This window comes from Rutidosis leptorrhynchoides, chromosome 8 (assembly GCF_046630445.1).
Source record: "Rutidosis leptorrhynchoides isolate AG116_Rl617_1_P2 chromosome 8, CSIRO_AGI_Rlap_v1, whole genome shotgun sequence".
Classification (NCBI taxonomy): Eukaryota; Viridiplantae; Streptophyta; class Magnoliopsida; order Asterales; family Asteraceae; genus Rutidosis; species Rutidosis leptorrhynchoides.
Window position 1 is genome coordinate 354910715 of NC_092340.1, and position 19956 is coordinate 354930670.

Here is a 19956-nt window from a genome sequence, read left to right on the forward strand (position 1 = left end):
ACTTACTTATCATAATCTCATGTTAACCATATGTATATCCATATATATATCGTCATGTCGTTTTTTACAAGTTTTAACGTTCGTGAATCGCCGGTCAACTTGGGTGGTCAATTGTCTATATGAAACATATTTCAATTAATCAAGTCTTAACAAGTTTGATTGCTTAACATGTTGGAAACATTTAATCATGTAAATATCAATCTCAATTAATATATATAAACATGGAAAAGTTCGGGTCACTACAATGATGACCCTTAAGACCTTATTTACATACTTTTAAACCTATTCGGACGATTTACTGACTTAGTACTATTTAACTTAGGTTGAGGACCCGTTTGGACAACCTTCATTACTTGCTTACTTTCCGAGTCATATTTTACCGCTACTTTATCATTGTGAGTTATAGCATTCCCTTTTTACTTTAACTTATTTTGGGAACTGAGAATACATGCGGATTTTATGTTTTACATACTAGGCACGAGTACTTAAACTTTATATATGTGTGGGTTATATAACGGCAGAAACATTCCCTTTAGCTCGGTAACGTTTAGTCATTGGTTTTTGAACCGGTGAACGCGAATCTTAGATATGGATCCATAGGGTTGGACATCCCCACTCGGGCTAGTAGCGCTAGCATTTAACGAGTGTTTAATACTTCGTAGACATACGCACTTGCCAATTGTACTTTCAGGGGGTATAAACGTTAAGTTAGTTACCAAGTACCCACGGTTAACATATACTTTATCATACTGTTTTGAAACGCTCTTTGTAGCACTGAAATCTCGTGGCCTACCTTACTTACTGTTATACTTAAACTATAGCTCACCAACCTTTGTGTTGACGTTTTTAAGCATGTTTTTCTCAGGTGCTTAAGGTTATTTGCTTCCGCTGTCGTGCTAGTCTTGCCGTAGACACCCGCTGCTCTAGTGTTATCACCGCATGAACTGTTTATCTTGCATTCAAACTTTAATACTTTTGAACTATGTTTTGTAACGACCTAAGGGTCACATACATTTATTCATGCTTGCTATTCGTAGAAGCATACTGTTGGTGTAAAACATTTGATGTCGGTTATGACGTCACCTTTTTATCGTGAATGCAACTTCTTTTATTACAACATATAGTACTTAACCTTGTAATGATCCTGTTGTTGATGATTCGTACACGATGGTTTTATACGGGGCATCACACTAGGTGCCTGTTTTAACCCATATAAAGTTTTATTTAATTTGCACACTTTTGTTTCACCTTTATTAAAGTATTCCTAAGGTAAAGTCATGTAGACTTCTTCATCAAGCTCCCCATAGAGAAAGGCATTGTTAATATCAAGTTGAGACAAATCCCAACCTTTATTAACAGGAAGAGTGGGTTTCATAATAGTCAATACCTTCAGTTGACTATAACCTTTAGCAATAAGCCTTGCTTTAAACCTTTCAATTTCACCAGTGGCTTTATACTTAATTTTATAAATCCACTTATTACCGATTGGTTTTCTGTTAGGTGGAAGATCAGTTAAAACCCATGTTTTATTTCTATATAAAGCCTCCATTTCAGAGTTCATGGCTTCAACTCAGTTGGGATCTTTAGAAGCCTCAAAATAATTTGTTGGTTCAACTTGTTTGTTTAATGAGGGAGTAAGTAAGAGATTTCTTTTGTCAAGTTTAGCACAGTTAGCAAAATTCTCAATACCAAATTTTGTTTTACCAGACATAATATACTCATTGAATTTTTTTGGTAAAACAGATTCTCTAGTGGACCTTCTCAAATTATCAGCAGGTGGTTCATGAACCACATTTCCCTCAGTATTTGGATCATCCTCTTGAAATAAAGGAATGATATAATCATCATCAGATGATATTGCAGAAGTATCAACTACTCTGGTAGATTTAGGAGCACTACTAGGACCATGTCCATCACTAGAATGATCATTATGGATATGATCATTTGGTCTAGTTATAACATCCCGTCAAAATCTATTAACGGAATGTTAACTCTGGTCCCAGTGCTCGTCTTAACTTCTACGTAATAGCAATATTCTACAGCGAAAGCAACTAATACCTAAGATAAAGCATGCAAAACGGATCAACATAAAGTTGAGTGAATCTACAGGTTTAAGTAAATAGTTCATCATATGTTTCATAAACAGTTTCCATAAATCATTTATCAGAAATCAGTTATCAAAATCGTTTATCGAAAATCGGTATCCGAAAATCAATAATCAGAAATCAGGAAACGTTTATCAGTTTAAACCACCGGGGTTTAATGTCAAAAGTTTGCATACAGCAAATATCTAGTGTTAAACTGTTTGTGAGATGTCAAGTTTCAACTAGGTAGGACATCAAAAAGCTCTTTTTGTTTCAACTGCTTGTAGACATTACCATGTCTAGTTTCAAGTTTGTAAATACCAAGTTTAAGTAACATTCATGGTAAGTTAGGCCACGAGATTTCTGAAAAGCTTCGTAAAAGCGTGGTTTCATTCACAATATTAAAGGCAACACTTTTTGTCAACGTGAGTCTGACAACTGCTAGGGCTTTCCTGTCAAGTGTCTTCCACTCGTCATCTTTCAATCTTTCTGGTTTATTCTCAATCAAGGCATCGATTAGATCCTTCTGACATAGCAAATCTTCAACTTGCATCTTCCACCACCCAAAATCTTGCCCATCAAACTTATCAATTTTAATCCTTCCTTCTTCTACCATTGAACTAGCTTAGATCTAAGGAATAGCAGCAGCTATGATGAACCTGCAATCGGTAGCAGCTTTGATCAGCTGAGTGGCTGTTATTTTAATCGTAACAGCAGCAACAACAGGTGTTTGGTGGCGGCTACGGTTTAGAACTTGCAATCTGCAGCAGACCTAGGTGACTGCTGCACCTTAATAGTAACAGATATGTTCTGGAAAAAAAACAGCAGCAATCTATAACAGCAGATCTGTAACAGCTGTTCTAAAAAAAACAGCAGATCTGTAATAGCAGCAACAGATCTGATTTGATCTGTAACGTACAGTAGCAGCAGCCTGATCTGAGATGTCGGTTAGGGTTAGAAACCCCGCTCTAGATACCAGTTGTTATGCTTTAACCTGCACTTGATCAGAGTAACACACAATAGCCGAATAAAACATAGAAAAGAAAGAACACGACACACGAATTATAGTGGTTCAATTTCGATGTGAAATCTCCATCCACTTTGGAACTAGAGAGTATTATTATTAATTTGGAGGTGATACAAAGCACATACATATGAGAGACTATATATAGACAAGGATTAAGAGAAACCCTAGTCTAAATCACCTAGACCCGGCCCATTAGAATTAGGGCTGGCCGTTTCCCTAACTTAACCAACAAGCAATCGAAGCCTACACTTTAACATACTCCTCTTCCACCATGTCAAACTCCCACAAATAACTCAAACCAGGTTCATAAATTTCAACCCCATTTACTTCTCTTACCATGTTCACTTTCTCAAAACGAACCTCCTTCGACTTTTCAGATTCATCTGGAAGTTTTCCTTCGACAAGTTGAAATAACTTAGTAACATTTAAGTTTTAAATGGACGCTTGATGATTATTTTGCACTTGGGAAATTTGAGCTTTTATGGTATCGTTAGCTTCATTTTGATTCTTGATGAAAGTTAGGATGCTTTCTCCAAGATTGGATTTCTTTTTGGGTTGAGTATTAGGAGACGAGTTTGGAATGAAGGGCCCTCTAACGGGATAGAAACCAGGTGGATTTTTATTAGTATTAGGAAATGGTGCATTATAGTTGTTGTGATAATTTGGATTTCCTCCTTGAAACTGATTCACATAAGAAACGTTCTCGACCTGTTCCATAGTAAGACTAGCAACACAAGCTTTCGTAGCATGAGGACCTTGGCATTCTTCACAACCTACCTTAATTACATGCATCTCCTTGGTAAGCTTTTCTATTTGTCTTCCTAAATTACCCAACTGAGCATTCATGGCTTTAATCACATCCTCAGAATCATAACTCACAGATTTGACAGAACGAGAGATATCTAAGTCTTGATGTGTGACGACCCGAAAATTTCTGACCAAATTTAAACTTTATCTTTAAATGATTTAATGTTTTCGACACGATAAGCAAAGTCTGTAATGTTGAGTCTCAAGTTTTGGAACTATATTCATGTATTCAATTATTCTTTGACTGTTCTCAAAGATTCACGAACAATATATATATAACTTAATGTGCATATATATATATATATATATATATATATATATATATATATATATATATATATATATATATATGATTTCAAGTTATTTAGTAAACGATAGTAACATTCGATTATTGATTCGATTGATATTTAGATAAGTTAACTAAAACGTTTAAGATGAACCAGTAAAACACTAATTTGCTACAGTATTTTTGAATTGCTACAGTACCCGAAATGCTACAGTGTTTTTGAAAATCACTATTTGCTACAGTAAAAAAACTTTGCTACAGTAAAACACTATTTCAAAATGAAAATGTATATATGTATATGTATATACTACGAGACGGTGATTTATAGAAGAAAATAACCAAAACACTTAATTGATTAAAGCTACACTTCGAGTGACATAGTTTATCAATGATTAAGTTTAATTTTTGATAAAGGTACACGTCGCGTAATGAAAAGTACTAGTTTTCTAAGCGTACGAAAATGCATTCGAGAAACCGGAAGCGGGACATAAGTCGAACGTAAATGTACAAGACATCGGAACCAAGATTACAAGTTAACTAGGCACGATAATATAATATAATATTTAATTAATTAATTTAAATTATATATATTATATTAATTTAATATTATGTCGACGAGGAAAATAACAAAAATCATGTGAGCTGGAAAAGGACCCCGTGCGATCGCATGGGAATCCCTCTACCAAGCCATGCGATCGCATGGCACATGGATTCAGCAAAAGTCCTATAAATGCTCCAGTTTTTGCCGAATGTTTTACACTCTTTCAATATCTCTGCTCTCTCTATATATAATTATATTTATATTATTATTATTATTATTATTATTATTATTATTATTATTATTATTATTATTATTATTATTATTATTATTATTATGATTATTATGATTATTATTATTATTATTATTAAGATTAATATTATTATTAATCTTATAGTCCGGAGTATTATTAATTAGTATTATACATAAAATACTACGACGAAGTCATGAGCATGTCACTTTCAAAACAAGTTTTCAAACGGGTTTAAGCTAAGGAAACTATGGGTTATATCTATGGAGATTATGGGTAATGTTCATGGGTATTATTCGCAAGTCTAACCTAGTGTTTATCATCTCTGTTGCGTCTACGTACTTTCCTGCAATATTGAATCACAATATTGATACGTGAGCATTCATATCTTATCTTTTATATATTAATAGTGTATACATGTCTAGTGCTCGAGTATATATGTTTATGTATGCTAGTATGCTAAATTTTATCGTTAAACAGTTTATGATGAATCACGAATTAAATACATATATTACTAATAAAAGGCATATGATATGCATGTTTTTGGAAAGCTGGCGAAAAATCAATAACTTTTCATTTAGATATCGTATGATTTAGATGAACGAATTAAAAGATATGATCAACTGAATTATGATTGACGTTAATTGAAATTGCTTTTGAATCTGCAATTAATATTTAAACAACTTGTTTATAAGATTGATAAATTGAATTTTTAAATATTACCAGCGGAGTAAATGAATTCTTATATAAGGCACGTCTCGTTTTGTTGAACAATTGTCAAAATTGATTGTTTTATCATATTTTAAAGCCTTATAAAAACTATAGTTTAATTTTACAAAAATTAGGAAACTATGTGAAATGTTAAAATGTTTCGATTGCCATGATCATTCAACTATTGTATTAAGTCAGATTGACTTTTTGAAATGACTTTTGATAACTTTTGTATGTCGATCTCGAGCATTAGGATTGTGATACACTATAACCTGACCTAGCTTGATAGACAATTATTGACCAACATATGTTCTCTAGGTTGAGATCTACGATTATTTGGTATTCCAAGTTTCGGCCATATTTCGTTGAACGACTTTATGTGCTGCTAAGGTGAGTTTCATTTGCTCCCTTTTTACTTGCTTTTGCAATCTATATTTTTGGGTTGAGAATACATGCACTTTATTTTAAACGCAATGGATACAAGTACATACTAAATTCTACACCGAGTTTGAACCTAAAATCTGTAGTGACCCGAACTTTTCCATGTTTATATATATTAATTGAGATTGATATTTACATGATTAAATTTTTCCAACATGTTAAGCAATCAAACTTGTTAAGACTTGATTAATTGAAATATGTTTCATATAGACAATTGACCACCCAAGTTGACCGGTGATTCACGAACGTTAAAACTTGTAAAAACTATATGATGACATATATATGGATATATATATAGTTAACATGATACTATGATAAGTAAACATATCATTAAGTATATTAACAATGAACTACATATGTAAAAACAAGACTACTAACTTAATGATTTTTAAACGAGACATATATGTAACGATTATCGTTGTAAAGACATTTAATGTATATATATCATATTAAGAGATATTCATACATGATAATATCATGATAATATAATAATTTAAAATCTCATTTGATATTATAAACATTGGGTTAACAACATTTAACAAGATCGTTAACCTAAAGGTTTCAAAACAACACTTACATGTAACGACTAACGATGACTTAACGACTCAGTTAAAATGTATATACATGTAGTGTTTTAATATGTATTTATACAATTTTGAAAGACTTCAATACACTTATCAAAATACTTCTACTTAACAAAAATGCTTACAATTACATCCTCGTTCAGTTTCATCAACAATTCTACTCGTATGCACCCGTATTCGTACTCGTACAATACACAGCTTTTAGATGTATGTACTATTGGTATATACACTCCAATGATTAGCTGTTAGTAGCCCATGTGAGTCACCTAACACATGTGGGAACCATCATTTGGCAACTAGCATGAAATATCTCATAAAATTACAAAAATATGAGTAATCATTCATGACTTATTTACATGAAAACAAAATTACATATCCTTTATATCTAATCCATACACCAACGACCAAAAACACCTACAAACACTTTCATTCTTCAATTTTCTTCATCTAATTGATCTCTCTCAAGTTCTATCTTCAAGTTCTAAGTGTTCTTCATATATTCTACAAGTTCTAGTTACATAAAATCAAGAATACTTTCAAGTTTGCTAGCTCACTTCAAATCTTGTAAGGTGATCATCCAACCTCAAGAAATCTTTGTTTCTTACAGTAGGTTATCATTCTAATACAAGGTAATAATCATATTAAAACTTTGGTTCAATTTCTATAACTATAACAATCTTATTTCAAGTGATGATCTTACTTGAACTTGTTTTCGTGTCATGATTCTGCTTCAAGAACTTCGAGCCATCCAAGGATCCGTTGAAGCTAGATACATTTTTCTCTTTTCCAGTAGGTTTATCCAAGGAACTTAAGGTAGTAATGATGTTCATAACATCATTCGATTCATACATATAAAGCTATCTTATTCGAAGGTTTAAACTTGTAATCACTAGAACATAGTTTAGTTAATTCTAAACTTGTTCGCAAACAAAAGTTAATCCTTCTAACTTAACTTTTAAAATCAACTAAACACATGTTCTATATCTATATGATATGCTAACTTAATGATTTAAAACCTGAAAACACGAAAAACACCGTAAAACCGGATTTACGCCGTCGTAGTAACACCGCGGGCTGTTTTGGGTTAGTTAATTAAAAACTATGATAAACTTTGATTTAAAAGTTGTTATTCTGAGAAAATGATTTTTATTATGAACATGAAACTATATCCAAAAATTATGGTTAAACTCAAAGTGGGAGTATGTTTTCTAAAATGGTCATCTAGACGTCGTTCTTTCGACTGAAATGACTACCTTTACAAAAATGACTTGTAACTTATTTTTTCGACTATAAACCTATACTTTTTCTGTTTAGATTCATAAAATAGAGTTCAATATGAAACCATAGCAATTTGATTCACTCAAAACGGATTTAAAATGAAGAAGTTATGGGTAAAACAAGATTGGATAATTTTTCTCATTTTAGCTACGTGAAAATTGGTAACAAATCTATTCCAACCATAACTTAATCAACTTGTATTGTATATTATGTAATCTTGAGATACCATAGACACGTATACAATGTTTCAACCTATCATGTCGACACATCTATATATATTTTGGAACAACTATAGACAATCTATATGTGAATGTTGGAGTTAGCTATACAGGGTTGAGGTTGATTCCAAAATATATATAGTTTGAGTTGTGATCAATACTGAGATGCGTATACACTGGGTCGTGGATTGATTCAAGATAATATTTATCGATTTATTTCTGTATATCTAACTGTGGACAACTAGTTGTAGATTACTAACGAGGACAGCTGACTTAATAAACTTAAAACATCAAAATATATTAAAAGTGTTGTAAATATATTTTGAACATACTTTGATATATATGTATATATTGTTATAGGTTCGTGAATCAACCAGTGGCCAAGTCTTACTTCCCGACGAAGTAAAAATCTGTGAAAGTGAGTTATAGTCCCACTTTTAAAATCTAATATTTTTGGGATGAGAATACATGCAGGTTTTATAAATGATTTACAAAATAGACACAAGTACGTGAAACTACATTCTATGGTTGAATTATCGAAATCGAATATGCCCCTTTTTATTAAGTCTGGTAATCTAAGAATTAGGGAACAGACACCCTAATTGACGCGAATCCTAAAGATAGATCTATTGGGTCTAACAAACCCCATCCAAAGTACCGGATGCTTTAGTACTTCGAAATTTATATCATATCCGAAGGGTGTCCCGGAATGATGGGGATATTCTTATATATGCATCTTGTTAATGTCGGTTACCAGGTGTTCACCATATGAATGATTTTTATCTCTATGTATGGGATGTGTATTGAAATATGAAATCTTGTGGTCTATTATTATGATTTTATATATATAGGTTAAACCTATAACTCACCAACATTTTTGTTGACGTTTTAAGCATGTTTATTCTCAGGTGATTATTAAGAGCTTCCGCTGTCGCATACTTAAATAAGGACGAGATTTGGAGTCCATGCTTGTATGATATTGTGTAAAAACTGCATTCAAGAAACTTATTTTGTTGTAACATATTTGTATTGTAAACCATTATGTAATGGTCGTGTGTAAACAGGATATTTTAGATTATCATTATTTGATAATCTACGTAAAGCTTTTTTAAACCTTTATTGATAAAATAAAGGTTATGGTTTGTTTTAAAATGAATGCAGTCTTTGAAAAACGTCTCATATAGAGGTCAAAACCTCGCAACGAAATCAATTAATATGGAACGTTTTTAATCAATAAGAACGGGACATTTCAGTTGGTATCCGAGCGTTGGTCTTAGAGAATCGGAATTTTGCATTAGTGTGTCTTATCGAGTTTGTTAGGATGCATTAGTGAGTCTGGACTTCGACCGTGTTTACTTGAAAAATGATTGCTTAACAAATTTTGTTGGAAACTATATATTTTTAACATGTGAATATTATGTGATATATTAATCTCTTAACGCGTTTGATATTATGTGATAGATGTCTACCTCTAGAACAAGTCCCATTGACTCACCTAATGATAATGACGAGTCAAATGTAAATTGGAATGATTCGTGGACTGATTCACAAGTTCCCGAAGAGGAACCGGAAGAAGAGTCGGAACCGGAAGAAGAATCGGAACCGGAAGAAGAATCGGAACCGGATGAAGAAATAGAACCGGTGGGGGAATAATAAAACGGTTAAGTAAAAGAAAATCCTCAACCAACCGACCAAGGTTAATTATGGTCAATGGTGTTTCCGCCAAGGAAGCAAAATATTGGGAGGATTACCAATTCTCCGATGAATCGGATTCCGACGAGAATTCCGATGATGTTATAGAAATTACCCCAACTGAATTTAAAAAGGCAAAAGAAAATAATAAGGGAAAGGGCATAAAAATAGAGAAATCTAATTCCAACCCCGATGAACTTTATATGTATCGTCAACCCCCGAAGTCCTTAAGTTGTAACAATGACCCGGGAACCTCTAAACCACCAGGTTTTTCTAAACCAATGTGGAAAACGACGGCTCGTATTAGGGGAACATCATATATCCCTAGAAACTTGGCAAAACGAACCAAAACCGAAGAAGAAGAAACAAGCGAGTCAGAATAAGATAGTTGTATTCGTGTGGTGTAATATATGTAATATAGTGTGCTTATGCTTTATGATATATGTAAAAATTGCTTGTATTAATAAGTATTTTTTTTTATGAATCTAACTCTTGTCTATTTTACAGTATAAAAACACAAAATGGATAGACAACCCAATATTTTAAGAGACCTACCCGGAGACATGATTGATGAAATCTTGTCTAGAGTCGGTCAGAATTCTTCGGCACAACTATTTAAGGCGAGATCAGTTTGTAAGACATTCGAAGAACGTTCCAAGAATGCCTTGGTTTATAAAAGGCTTTCGTTCGAAAGATGGGGGATATCACATTGGGAAATCCATAAGTTACGATGTGTTTACTTTGACGCATATATTGCGGGGAACCCAAATGCTATTTTACGCAATGGGTTAAGAAATTATTTTGACTCAATATATCCGAATATTGGACTTCGTGATTTAGAAAAAGCGGCTAACATGCAACATAAAGAAGCATGTTATGCTTACGGATTAGTAATGTTCGCTTCTCACCAAAGTGTGAACAAGAACATCGGGCTACAACTATTAAATAAAACATTCCCACAAGTGACGGAGTCGGTAATTGGGGTAAGAAATGAGGTTTTTAGATTGTTACGGGACTGTTGGACATTACATAACCCTCGTCCCTTTGACGACGTTACAACACGCTGTCTTATCAACGGCCATAACGGTTATGTTCCACAAGACCAAGGATGAGAACCTAGTAAAACCAGAATGCATGACTTGTTTCTGGACGTATGAATTACGTGTCTTTATTGCCTTTGCTGAACGACTTGTGTACTAGCTAGAATTATCTTCACAACCATCTTGTATCAAATTTATTATGTGCTATATTTCATGCTATATGTAAAATAAGCGGTATTGTAAGTTTGTAAAATATTGTGTAAAAGTTTGAACGCGAAATATTATTATAATCAGTTTTTCATATAGAATTGTAGTAGTTGAATTGTATATTAGCTACTAAGTATGAACTTAACGGGTAGGTATTACCCGAATTTAAACTTATAAAACGCTAATATGAAGAAAAAGCTTTTATAAATGAGTTCATATTATGCTACGAAATACTATTAACTACTCTTAATATTCTGTATGATTAACTTGTTCCATTTGACTATTTTGAAGGAAATGGCACCGACTACTCGACACACCGTGAATATGAATGAAGAGGAATTCCGTACTTTTCTAGCTTCAAACATAGCCGCAGTACAGGTTGCGCTACATACCAACAATAACCTTGGATCTAGCAGTACAGGAAATCGTGTAGGATGCACCTACAAAGAATTCACTGCCTGCAAACCTTTGGAATTTGATGGAACCGAAGGACCGATCGGATTGAAACGGTGGACCGAGAAGGTCGAATCGGTGTTTGCCATAAGTAAGTGTACTGAAGAGGACAAAGTGAAGTACGCTACGCATACCTTCACAGGTTCTGCGTTAACATGGTGGAATACCTATCTAGAGCAAGTGGGACAAGACGATGCGTACGCACTACCGTGGTCAGCATTCAAGCACTTGATGAACGAGAAGTACCGTCCCAGAGCCGAGGTCAATAAGCTCAAGATAGAACTTAGAGGGTTACGAATCCAAGGATTTGATATTACCACGTACGAAAGACGATTCACAGAATTGTGCCTATTGTGTCCGGGAGCATTCGAAGATGAGGAAGAGAAGATCGACGCGTTTGTGAAAGGATTACCGGAAAGAATTCAAGAAGATATAAGTTCACACGAGCCCGCCTCCATACAACAGGCATGTAGAATGGCTCACAAACTAGTGAACCAGATTGAAGAAAGAATTAAAGAACAGACTGCTGAAGAGGCCAATGTGAAGCAAGTCAAAAGAAAGTGGGAGGAAAACGGTGATAAGAATCACCAATACAACAACAACACCAATTACAACAATAATCGCAACAATTATCCCAACAATCGCAACATCAATCGCAACTACAACAAACGGCCCAACAACAACAACAACAACAACAGCAACTACAACAATCATCCCAACAACAATAATAACCGCAACAACAACAACAATCAGAAGCAGCTATGCCAAAGGTGTGAAAAGTATCACTCGGGGTTCTGCACCAAATTTTGCAACAAGTGTAAAAGAAATGGTCATAGCGCGGCGAAGTGTGAGGTCTACGGACCAGGGGTTAATAGAACGAAAGGAACAAATGGTGTCGGAACGAGTAATGGAGGAGCAAGTAGTGTCGGAGCAAGTTATGCCAATGTAGTTTGTTATAAATGTGGAAAACCGGGCCACATTATTAGAAATTGCCCAAAACAGGAGAACACGAATGGACAAGGCCGCGGAAGAGTTTTCAATATTAATGCGGCAGAGGCACAGGAAGACCCGGAGCTTGTTACGGGTACGTTTCTTATTGACAATAAATCTGCTTACGTTTTATTTGATTCGGGTGCGGATAGAAGCTATATGAGTAGAGATTTTTGTGCTAAATTAAGTTGTCCATTGACGCCTTTGGATAGTAAATTTTTACTCGAATTAGCAAATGGTAAATTAATTTCAGCAGATAATATATGTCGGAATCGAGAAATTAAACTGGTTAGTGAAACATTTAAGATTGATTTGATACCAGTAGAGTTAGGGAGTTTTGATGTGATAATCGGTATGGACTGGTTGAAAGAAGTGAAAGCAGAGATCGTTTGTTACAAAAATGCAATTCGCATTATACGAGAAAAAGAAAAACCCTTAATGGTGTACGGAGAAAAGGGCAACACGAAGCTACATCTTATTAGTAATTTGAAGGCACAAAAACTAATAAGAAAAAGTTGCTATGCTGTTCTAGCACACGTCGAGAAAGTACAAACTGAAGAAAAGAGCATCAATGATGTTCCCATTGCAAAACAATTTCCCGATGTATTTCCGAAAGAATTACCGGGATTACCCCCACATCGATCCGTTGAATTTCAAATAGATCTTGTACCAGGAGCTGCACCAATAGCTCGTGCTCCTTACAGACTCGCACCCAGCGAGATGAAAGAACTACAAAGCCAATTACAAGAACTTTTAGAGCGTGGTTTCATTCTACCAAGCACATCACCGTGGGGAGCTCCTGTTTTGTGTGTCAAGAAGAAAGATGGTACATTCAGGTTGTGTATCAACTACCGAGAGTTGAACAAACTTACCATCAAGAACCGCTACCCACTACCGAGAATCGACGACTTATTTGATCAACTACAAGGCTCTTCTGTTTATTCAAAGATTGACTTACGTTCCGGGTATCATCAAATGCGGGTGAAAGAAGATGATATTCCAAAGACTGCTTTCAGAACACGTTACGATCATTACGAGTTTATGGTCATGCCGTTTGGTTTAACTAATGCACCAGCTGTGTTCATGGACCTTATGAACCGAGTGTGTGGACCATACCTTGACAAGTTTGTCATTGTTTTCATTGATGACATACTTATTTACTCAAAGAATGACCAAGAACACGGTGAACATTTGAGAAAGGTGTTAGAAGTATTGAGGAAGGAAGAATTGTACGCTAAGTTTTCAAAGTGTGCATTTTGGTTAGAAGAAGTTCAATTCCTCGGTCACATAATGAACAAAGAAGGTATTAAGGTGGATCCAACAAAGATAGAAACTGTTGAAAAGTGGGAAACCCCGAAAACTCCGAAACACATACGCCAGTTTTTTGGACTAGCTAGTTACTACAGAAGGTTCATCCAAGACTTTTCCAGAATAGCAAAACCCTTGACTGCATTAACGCATAAAGGGAAGAAATTTGAATGGAATGATGAACAAGAGAAAGCGTTTCAGTTATTGAAGAAAAAGCTAACTACGGCACCTATATTGTCATTGCCTGAAGGGAATGATGATTTTGTGATTTATTGTGACGCATCAAAGCAAGGTCTCGGTTGTGTATTAATGCAACGAACGAAGGTGATTGCTTATGCGTCCAGACAATTGAAGATTCACGAACAAAATTATACGACGCATGATTTGGAATTAGGCGCGGTTGTTTTTGCATTAAAGACTTGGAGGCACTACTTATATGGGGTCAAAAGTATTATATATACTGACCACAAAAGTCTTCAACACATATTTAATCAGAAACAACTGAATATGAGGCAGCGTAGGTGGATTGAATTATTGAATGATTATGACTTTGAGATTCGTTACCACCCGAGGAAGGCAAATGTGGTAGCCGATGCCTTGAGCAGGAAGGACAGAGAACCCATTCGAGTAAAATCTATGAATATAATGATTCATAATAACCTTACTACTCAAATAAAGGAGGCGCAACAAGGAGTTTTAAAAGAGGGAAATTTAAAGGATGAAATACCCAAAGGATCGGAGAAACATCTTAATATTCAGGAAGACGGAACCCGGTATAGGGCTGAAAGGATTTGGGTACCAAAATTTGGAGATATGAGAGAAATGGTACTTAGAGAAGCTCATAAAACCAGATACTCAATACATTCTGGAACGGGAAAGATGTACAAGGATCTCAAGAAACATTTTTGGTGGCCGGGTATGAAAGCCGATGTTGCTAAATACGTAGGAGAATGTTTGACGTGTTCTAAGGTCAAAGCTGAGCATCAGAAACCATCAGGTGTACTTCAACAACCCGAAATCCCGAAATGGAAATGGGAAAAAATTACCATGGATTTCATCACTAAATTGCCAAGGACTGCAAGTGGTTTTGATACTATTTGGGTAACAGTTGATCGTCTCACCAAATCAGCACACTTCCTGCCAATAAGAGAAGATGACAAGATGGAGAAGTTAGCACGACTGTATTTGAAGGAAGTCGTTTCCAGACATGGAATACCAATCTCTATTATCTCTGATAGGGATGGCAGATTTATTTCAAGATTCTGGTAGACATTACAGCAAGCATTAGGAACTCGTCTAGATATGAGTACTGCCTATCATCCACAAACTGATGGGCAGAGCAAAAGGACGATACAAACTCTTGAAGACATGCTACGAGCATGTGTTATTGATTTCGGAAACAGTTGGGATCGACATCTACCGTTAGCAGAATTTTCCTACAACAACAGCTACCATTCAAGCATTGAGATGGCGCCGTTTGAAGCACTTTATGGTAGAAAGTGCAGGTCTCCGATTTGTTGGAGTGAAGTGGGGGATAGACAGATTACGGGTCCGGAGATTATACAAGAAACTACCGAGAAGATCATCCAAATTCAACAACGGTTGAAAACCGCCCAAAGTCGACAAAAGAGCTACGCTGACATTAAAAGAAAAGATATAGAATTTGAAATTGGAGAGATGGTCAAGCTTAAAGTTGCACCTTGGAAAGGCGTTGTTCAATTTGGTAAACGAGGGAAATTAAATCCAAGGTATATTGGACCATTCAAGATTATTGATCGTGTCGGACCAGTAGCTTACCGACTTGAGTTACCTCAACAACTCAAGGCTGTACATAACACTTTCCACGTCTCGAATTTGAAGAAATGTTTTGCTAAAGAAGATCTCACTATTCCGTTAGATGAAATCCAAATCAACGAAAAACTTCAATTCATCGAAGAACCCGTCGAAATAATGGATCGTGAGGTTAAAAGACTTAAGCAAAACAAGATACCAATTGTTAAGGTTCGATGGAATGCTCGTAGAGGACCCGAGTTCACCTGGGAGCGTGAAGATCAGATGAAGAAGAAATACCCGCATCTATTTCCAGAAGATTCGTCAACACCTTCAACAGCTTAAAATTTCGGGACGAAATTTATTTAACGGGTAGGTACTGTAGTGACCCGAACTTTTCCATGTTTATATATATTAATTGAGATTGATATTTACATGATTAAATTTTTCCAACATGTTAAGCAATCAAACTTGTTAAGACTTGATTAATTGAAATATGTTTCATATAGACAATTGACCACCCAAGTTGACCGGTGATTCACGAACGTTAAAACTTGTAAAAACTATATGATGACATATATATGGATATATATATAGTTAACATGATACTATGATAAGTAAACATATCATTAAGTATATTAACAATGAACTACATATGTAAAAACAAGACTACTAACTTAATGATTTTTAAACGAGACATATATGTAACGATTATCGTTGTAAAGACATTTAATGTATATATATCATATTAAGAGATATTCATACATGATAATATCATGATAATATAATAATTTAAAATCTCATTTGATATTATAAACATTGGGTTAACAACATTTAACAAGATCGTTAACCTAAAGGTTTCAAAACAACACTTACATGTAACGACTAACGATGACTTAACGACTCAGTTAAAATGTATATACATGTAGTGTTTTAATATGTATTTATACACTTTTGAAAGACTTCAATACACTTATCAAAATACTTCTACTTAACAAAAATGCTTACAATTACATCCTCGTTCAGTTTCATCAACAATTCTACTCGTATGCACCCGTATTCGTACTCGTACAATACACAGCTTTTAGATGTATGTACTATTGGTATATACACTCCAATGATCAGCTGTTAGTAGCCCATGTGAGTCACCTAACACATGTGGGAACCATCATTTGGCAACTAGCATGAAATATCTCATAAAATTACAAAAATATGAGTAATCATTCATGACTTATTTACATGAAAACAAAATTACATATCCTTTATATCTAATCCATACACCAACGACCAAAAACACCTACAAACACTTTCATTCTTCAATTTTCTTCATCTAATTGATCTCTCTCAAGTTCTATCTTCAAGTTCTAAGTGTTCTTCATATATTCTACAAGTTCTAGTTACATAAAATCAATAATACTTTCAAGTTTGCTAGCTCACTTCCAATCTTGTAAGGTGATCATCCAACCTCAAGAAATCTTTGTTTCTTACAGTAGGTTATCATTCTAATACAAGGTAATAATCATATTCAAACTTTGGTTCAATTTCTATAACTATAACAATCTTATTTCAAGTGATGATCTTACTTGAACTTGTTTTCGTGTCATGATTCTGCTTCAAGAACTTCGAGCCATCCAAGGATCCGTTGAAGCTAGATCCATTTTTCTCTTTTCCAGTAGGTTTATCCAAGGAACTTAAGGTAATAATGATGTTCATAACATCATTCGATTCACACATATAAAGCTATCTTATTCGAAGGTTTAAACTTGTAATCACTAGAACATAGTTAAGTTAATTCTAAACTTGTTCGCAAACAAAAGTTAATCCTTCTAACTTGACTTTTAAAATCAACTAAACACATGTTCTATATCTATATGATATGCTAACTTAATGATTTAAAACCTGGAAACAAGAAAAACACCGTAAAACCGGATTTACGCCGTCGTAGTAACACCGCGGGCTGTTTTGGGTTAGTTAATTAAAAACTATGATAAACTTTGATTTAAAAGTTGTTATTCTGAGAAAATGATTTTTATTATGAACATGAAACTATATCCAAAAATTATGGTTAAACTCAAAGTGGAAGTATGTTTTCTAAAATGGTCATCTAGACGTCGTTCTTTCGACTGAAATGACTACCTTTACAAAAATGACTTGTAACTTATTTTTCCGACAATATGAAACCATAGCAATTTGATTCACTCAAAACGGATTTAAAATGAAGAAGTTATGGGTAAAACAAGATTGGATAATTTTTCTCATTTTAGCTACGTGAAAATTGGTAACAAATCTATTCCAACCATAACTTAATCAACTTGTATTGTATATTATATAATCTTGAGATACCATAGACACGTATACAATGTTTCGACCTATCATGTCAACACATCTATATATATTTCGGAACAACCATAGACAATCTATATGTGAATGTTGGAGTTAGCTATACAGGGTTGAGGTTGATTCCAAAATATATATAGTTTGAGTTGTGATCAATACTGAGATACGTATACACTGGGTCGTGGATTGATTCAAGATAATATTTATCGATTTATTTCTGTATATCTAACTGTGGACAACTAGTTGTAGGTTACTAACGAGGACAGCTGACTTAATAAACTTAAAACATCAAAATATATTAAAAGTGTTGTAAATATATTTTGAACATACTTTGATATATATGTATATATTGTTATAGGTTCGTGAATCAACCAGTGGCCAAGTCTTACTTCCCGACGAAGTAAAAATCTGTGAAAGTGAGTTATAGTCCCACTTTTAAAATCTAATATTTTTGGGATGAGAATACATGCAGGTTTTATAAATGATTTACAAAATAGACACAAGTACGTGAAACTACATTCTATGGTTGAATTATCGAAATCGAATATGCCCCTTTTTATTAAGTCTGGTAATCTAAGAGTTAGGGAACAGACACCCAAATTGACGCGAATCCTAAAGATAGATCTATTGGGTCTAACAAACCCCATCCAAAGTACCGGATGCTTTAGTACTTCGAAATTTATATCATATCCGAAGGGTGTCCCGGAATGATGGGGATATTCTTATATATGCATCTTGTTAATGTCGGTTACCAGGTGTTCACCATATGAATGATTTTTATCTCTATGTATGGGATGTGTATTGAAATATGAAATCTTGTGGTCTATTATTATGATTTGATATATATAGGTTAAGCCTATAACTCACCAACATTTTTGTTGACGTTTTAAGCATGTTTATTCTCAGGTGATTATTAAGAGCTTCCGCTGTCGCATACTTAAATAAGGACGAGATTTGGAGTCCATGCTTGTATGATATTGTGTAAAAACTGCATTCAAGAAACTTATTTTGTTGTAACATATTTGTATTGTAAACCATTATGTAATGGTCGTGTGTAAACAGGATATTTTAGATTATCATTATTTGATAATCTACGTAAAGCTTTTTTAAAGCTTTATTGATGAAATAAAGGTTATGGTGTGTTTTAAAATGAATGCAGTCTTTGAAAAATGTCTCATATAGAGGTCAAAACCTCGCAACGAAATCAATTAATATGGAACGTTTTTAATCAATAAGAACGGGAAATTTCAAAATCCCTTAGCTTTGGTAACTAGTAACTGCTGGTTATAAGAACTGGTGGGCGCGAATAGTGGTATATGGATCCATAGGGCTTGACATCCCCGTCTGTTCCAGGTATAAAAACCCTAGCCTGAACTATAAAACAGACGTATGCTATTTGAGTTTAGTACACGTTGGATTGCGTGTATTGTACATGTTGGTTGCATGTATGTTAAAACAGGGGTACTTATAATAACGTTAAAGTTTAGTTACCAGGGTGCTCAATTTCATAGAATATTTGATAAACGTTTCTGTATGAAACAACTGAAATCTTGTGATCCACCTTTATGTACAGATTATGCAAAACATTAAAACTATGAACTCACCAACTTTTGTGTTGACACTTGTTAGCATGTTTATTCTTAGGTTCCCTAGAAGTCTTCCGCTGTTTGCTTATATGTTAGACAAGCTATGTGCATGGAGTCTTACATGGCATATTTTTCAAGGAAACGTTGCATTCACCAAATCATCACCATGTATCTTATTTTGACTGCATTGTCAACGGAAGTACTATTGTAAACTATTATATTACGATAATTGTCTATATGTAGAAATCATCAGATGTCGAAAACCTTTGATTTAAATATTCATTTATGGTGTGCCTTTTCAAAAGAATGCAATATTTACAAAACGAATCATATAGAGGTCAAATACCTC

General features: G+C 34.3%; 1 protein-coding gene across 1 annotated transcript; it reads right to left on the minus strand.

The window, feature by feature from the left end:
* Window positions 1-1264: 1264 nt before the first annotated feature.
* Window positions 1265-1561, minus strand: LOC139864638 (uncharacterized mitochondrial protein AtMg00820-like). The gene has a single exon (XM_071853215.1). It carries the CDS (start codon window positions 1559-1561, stop codon window positions 1265-1267), a length of 297 nt encoding a protein of 98 aa, XP_071709316.1.
* Between the last annotated feature and the right edge of the window lie 18395 nt (window positions 1562-19956).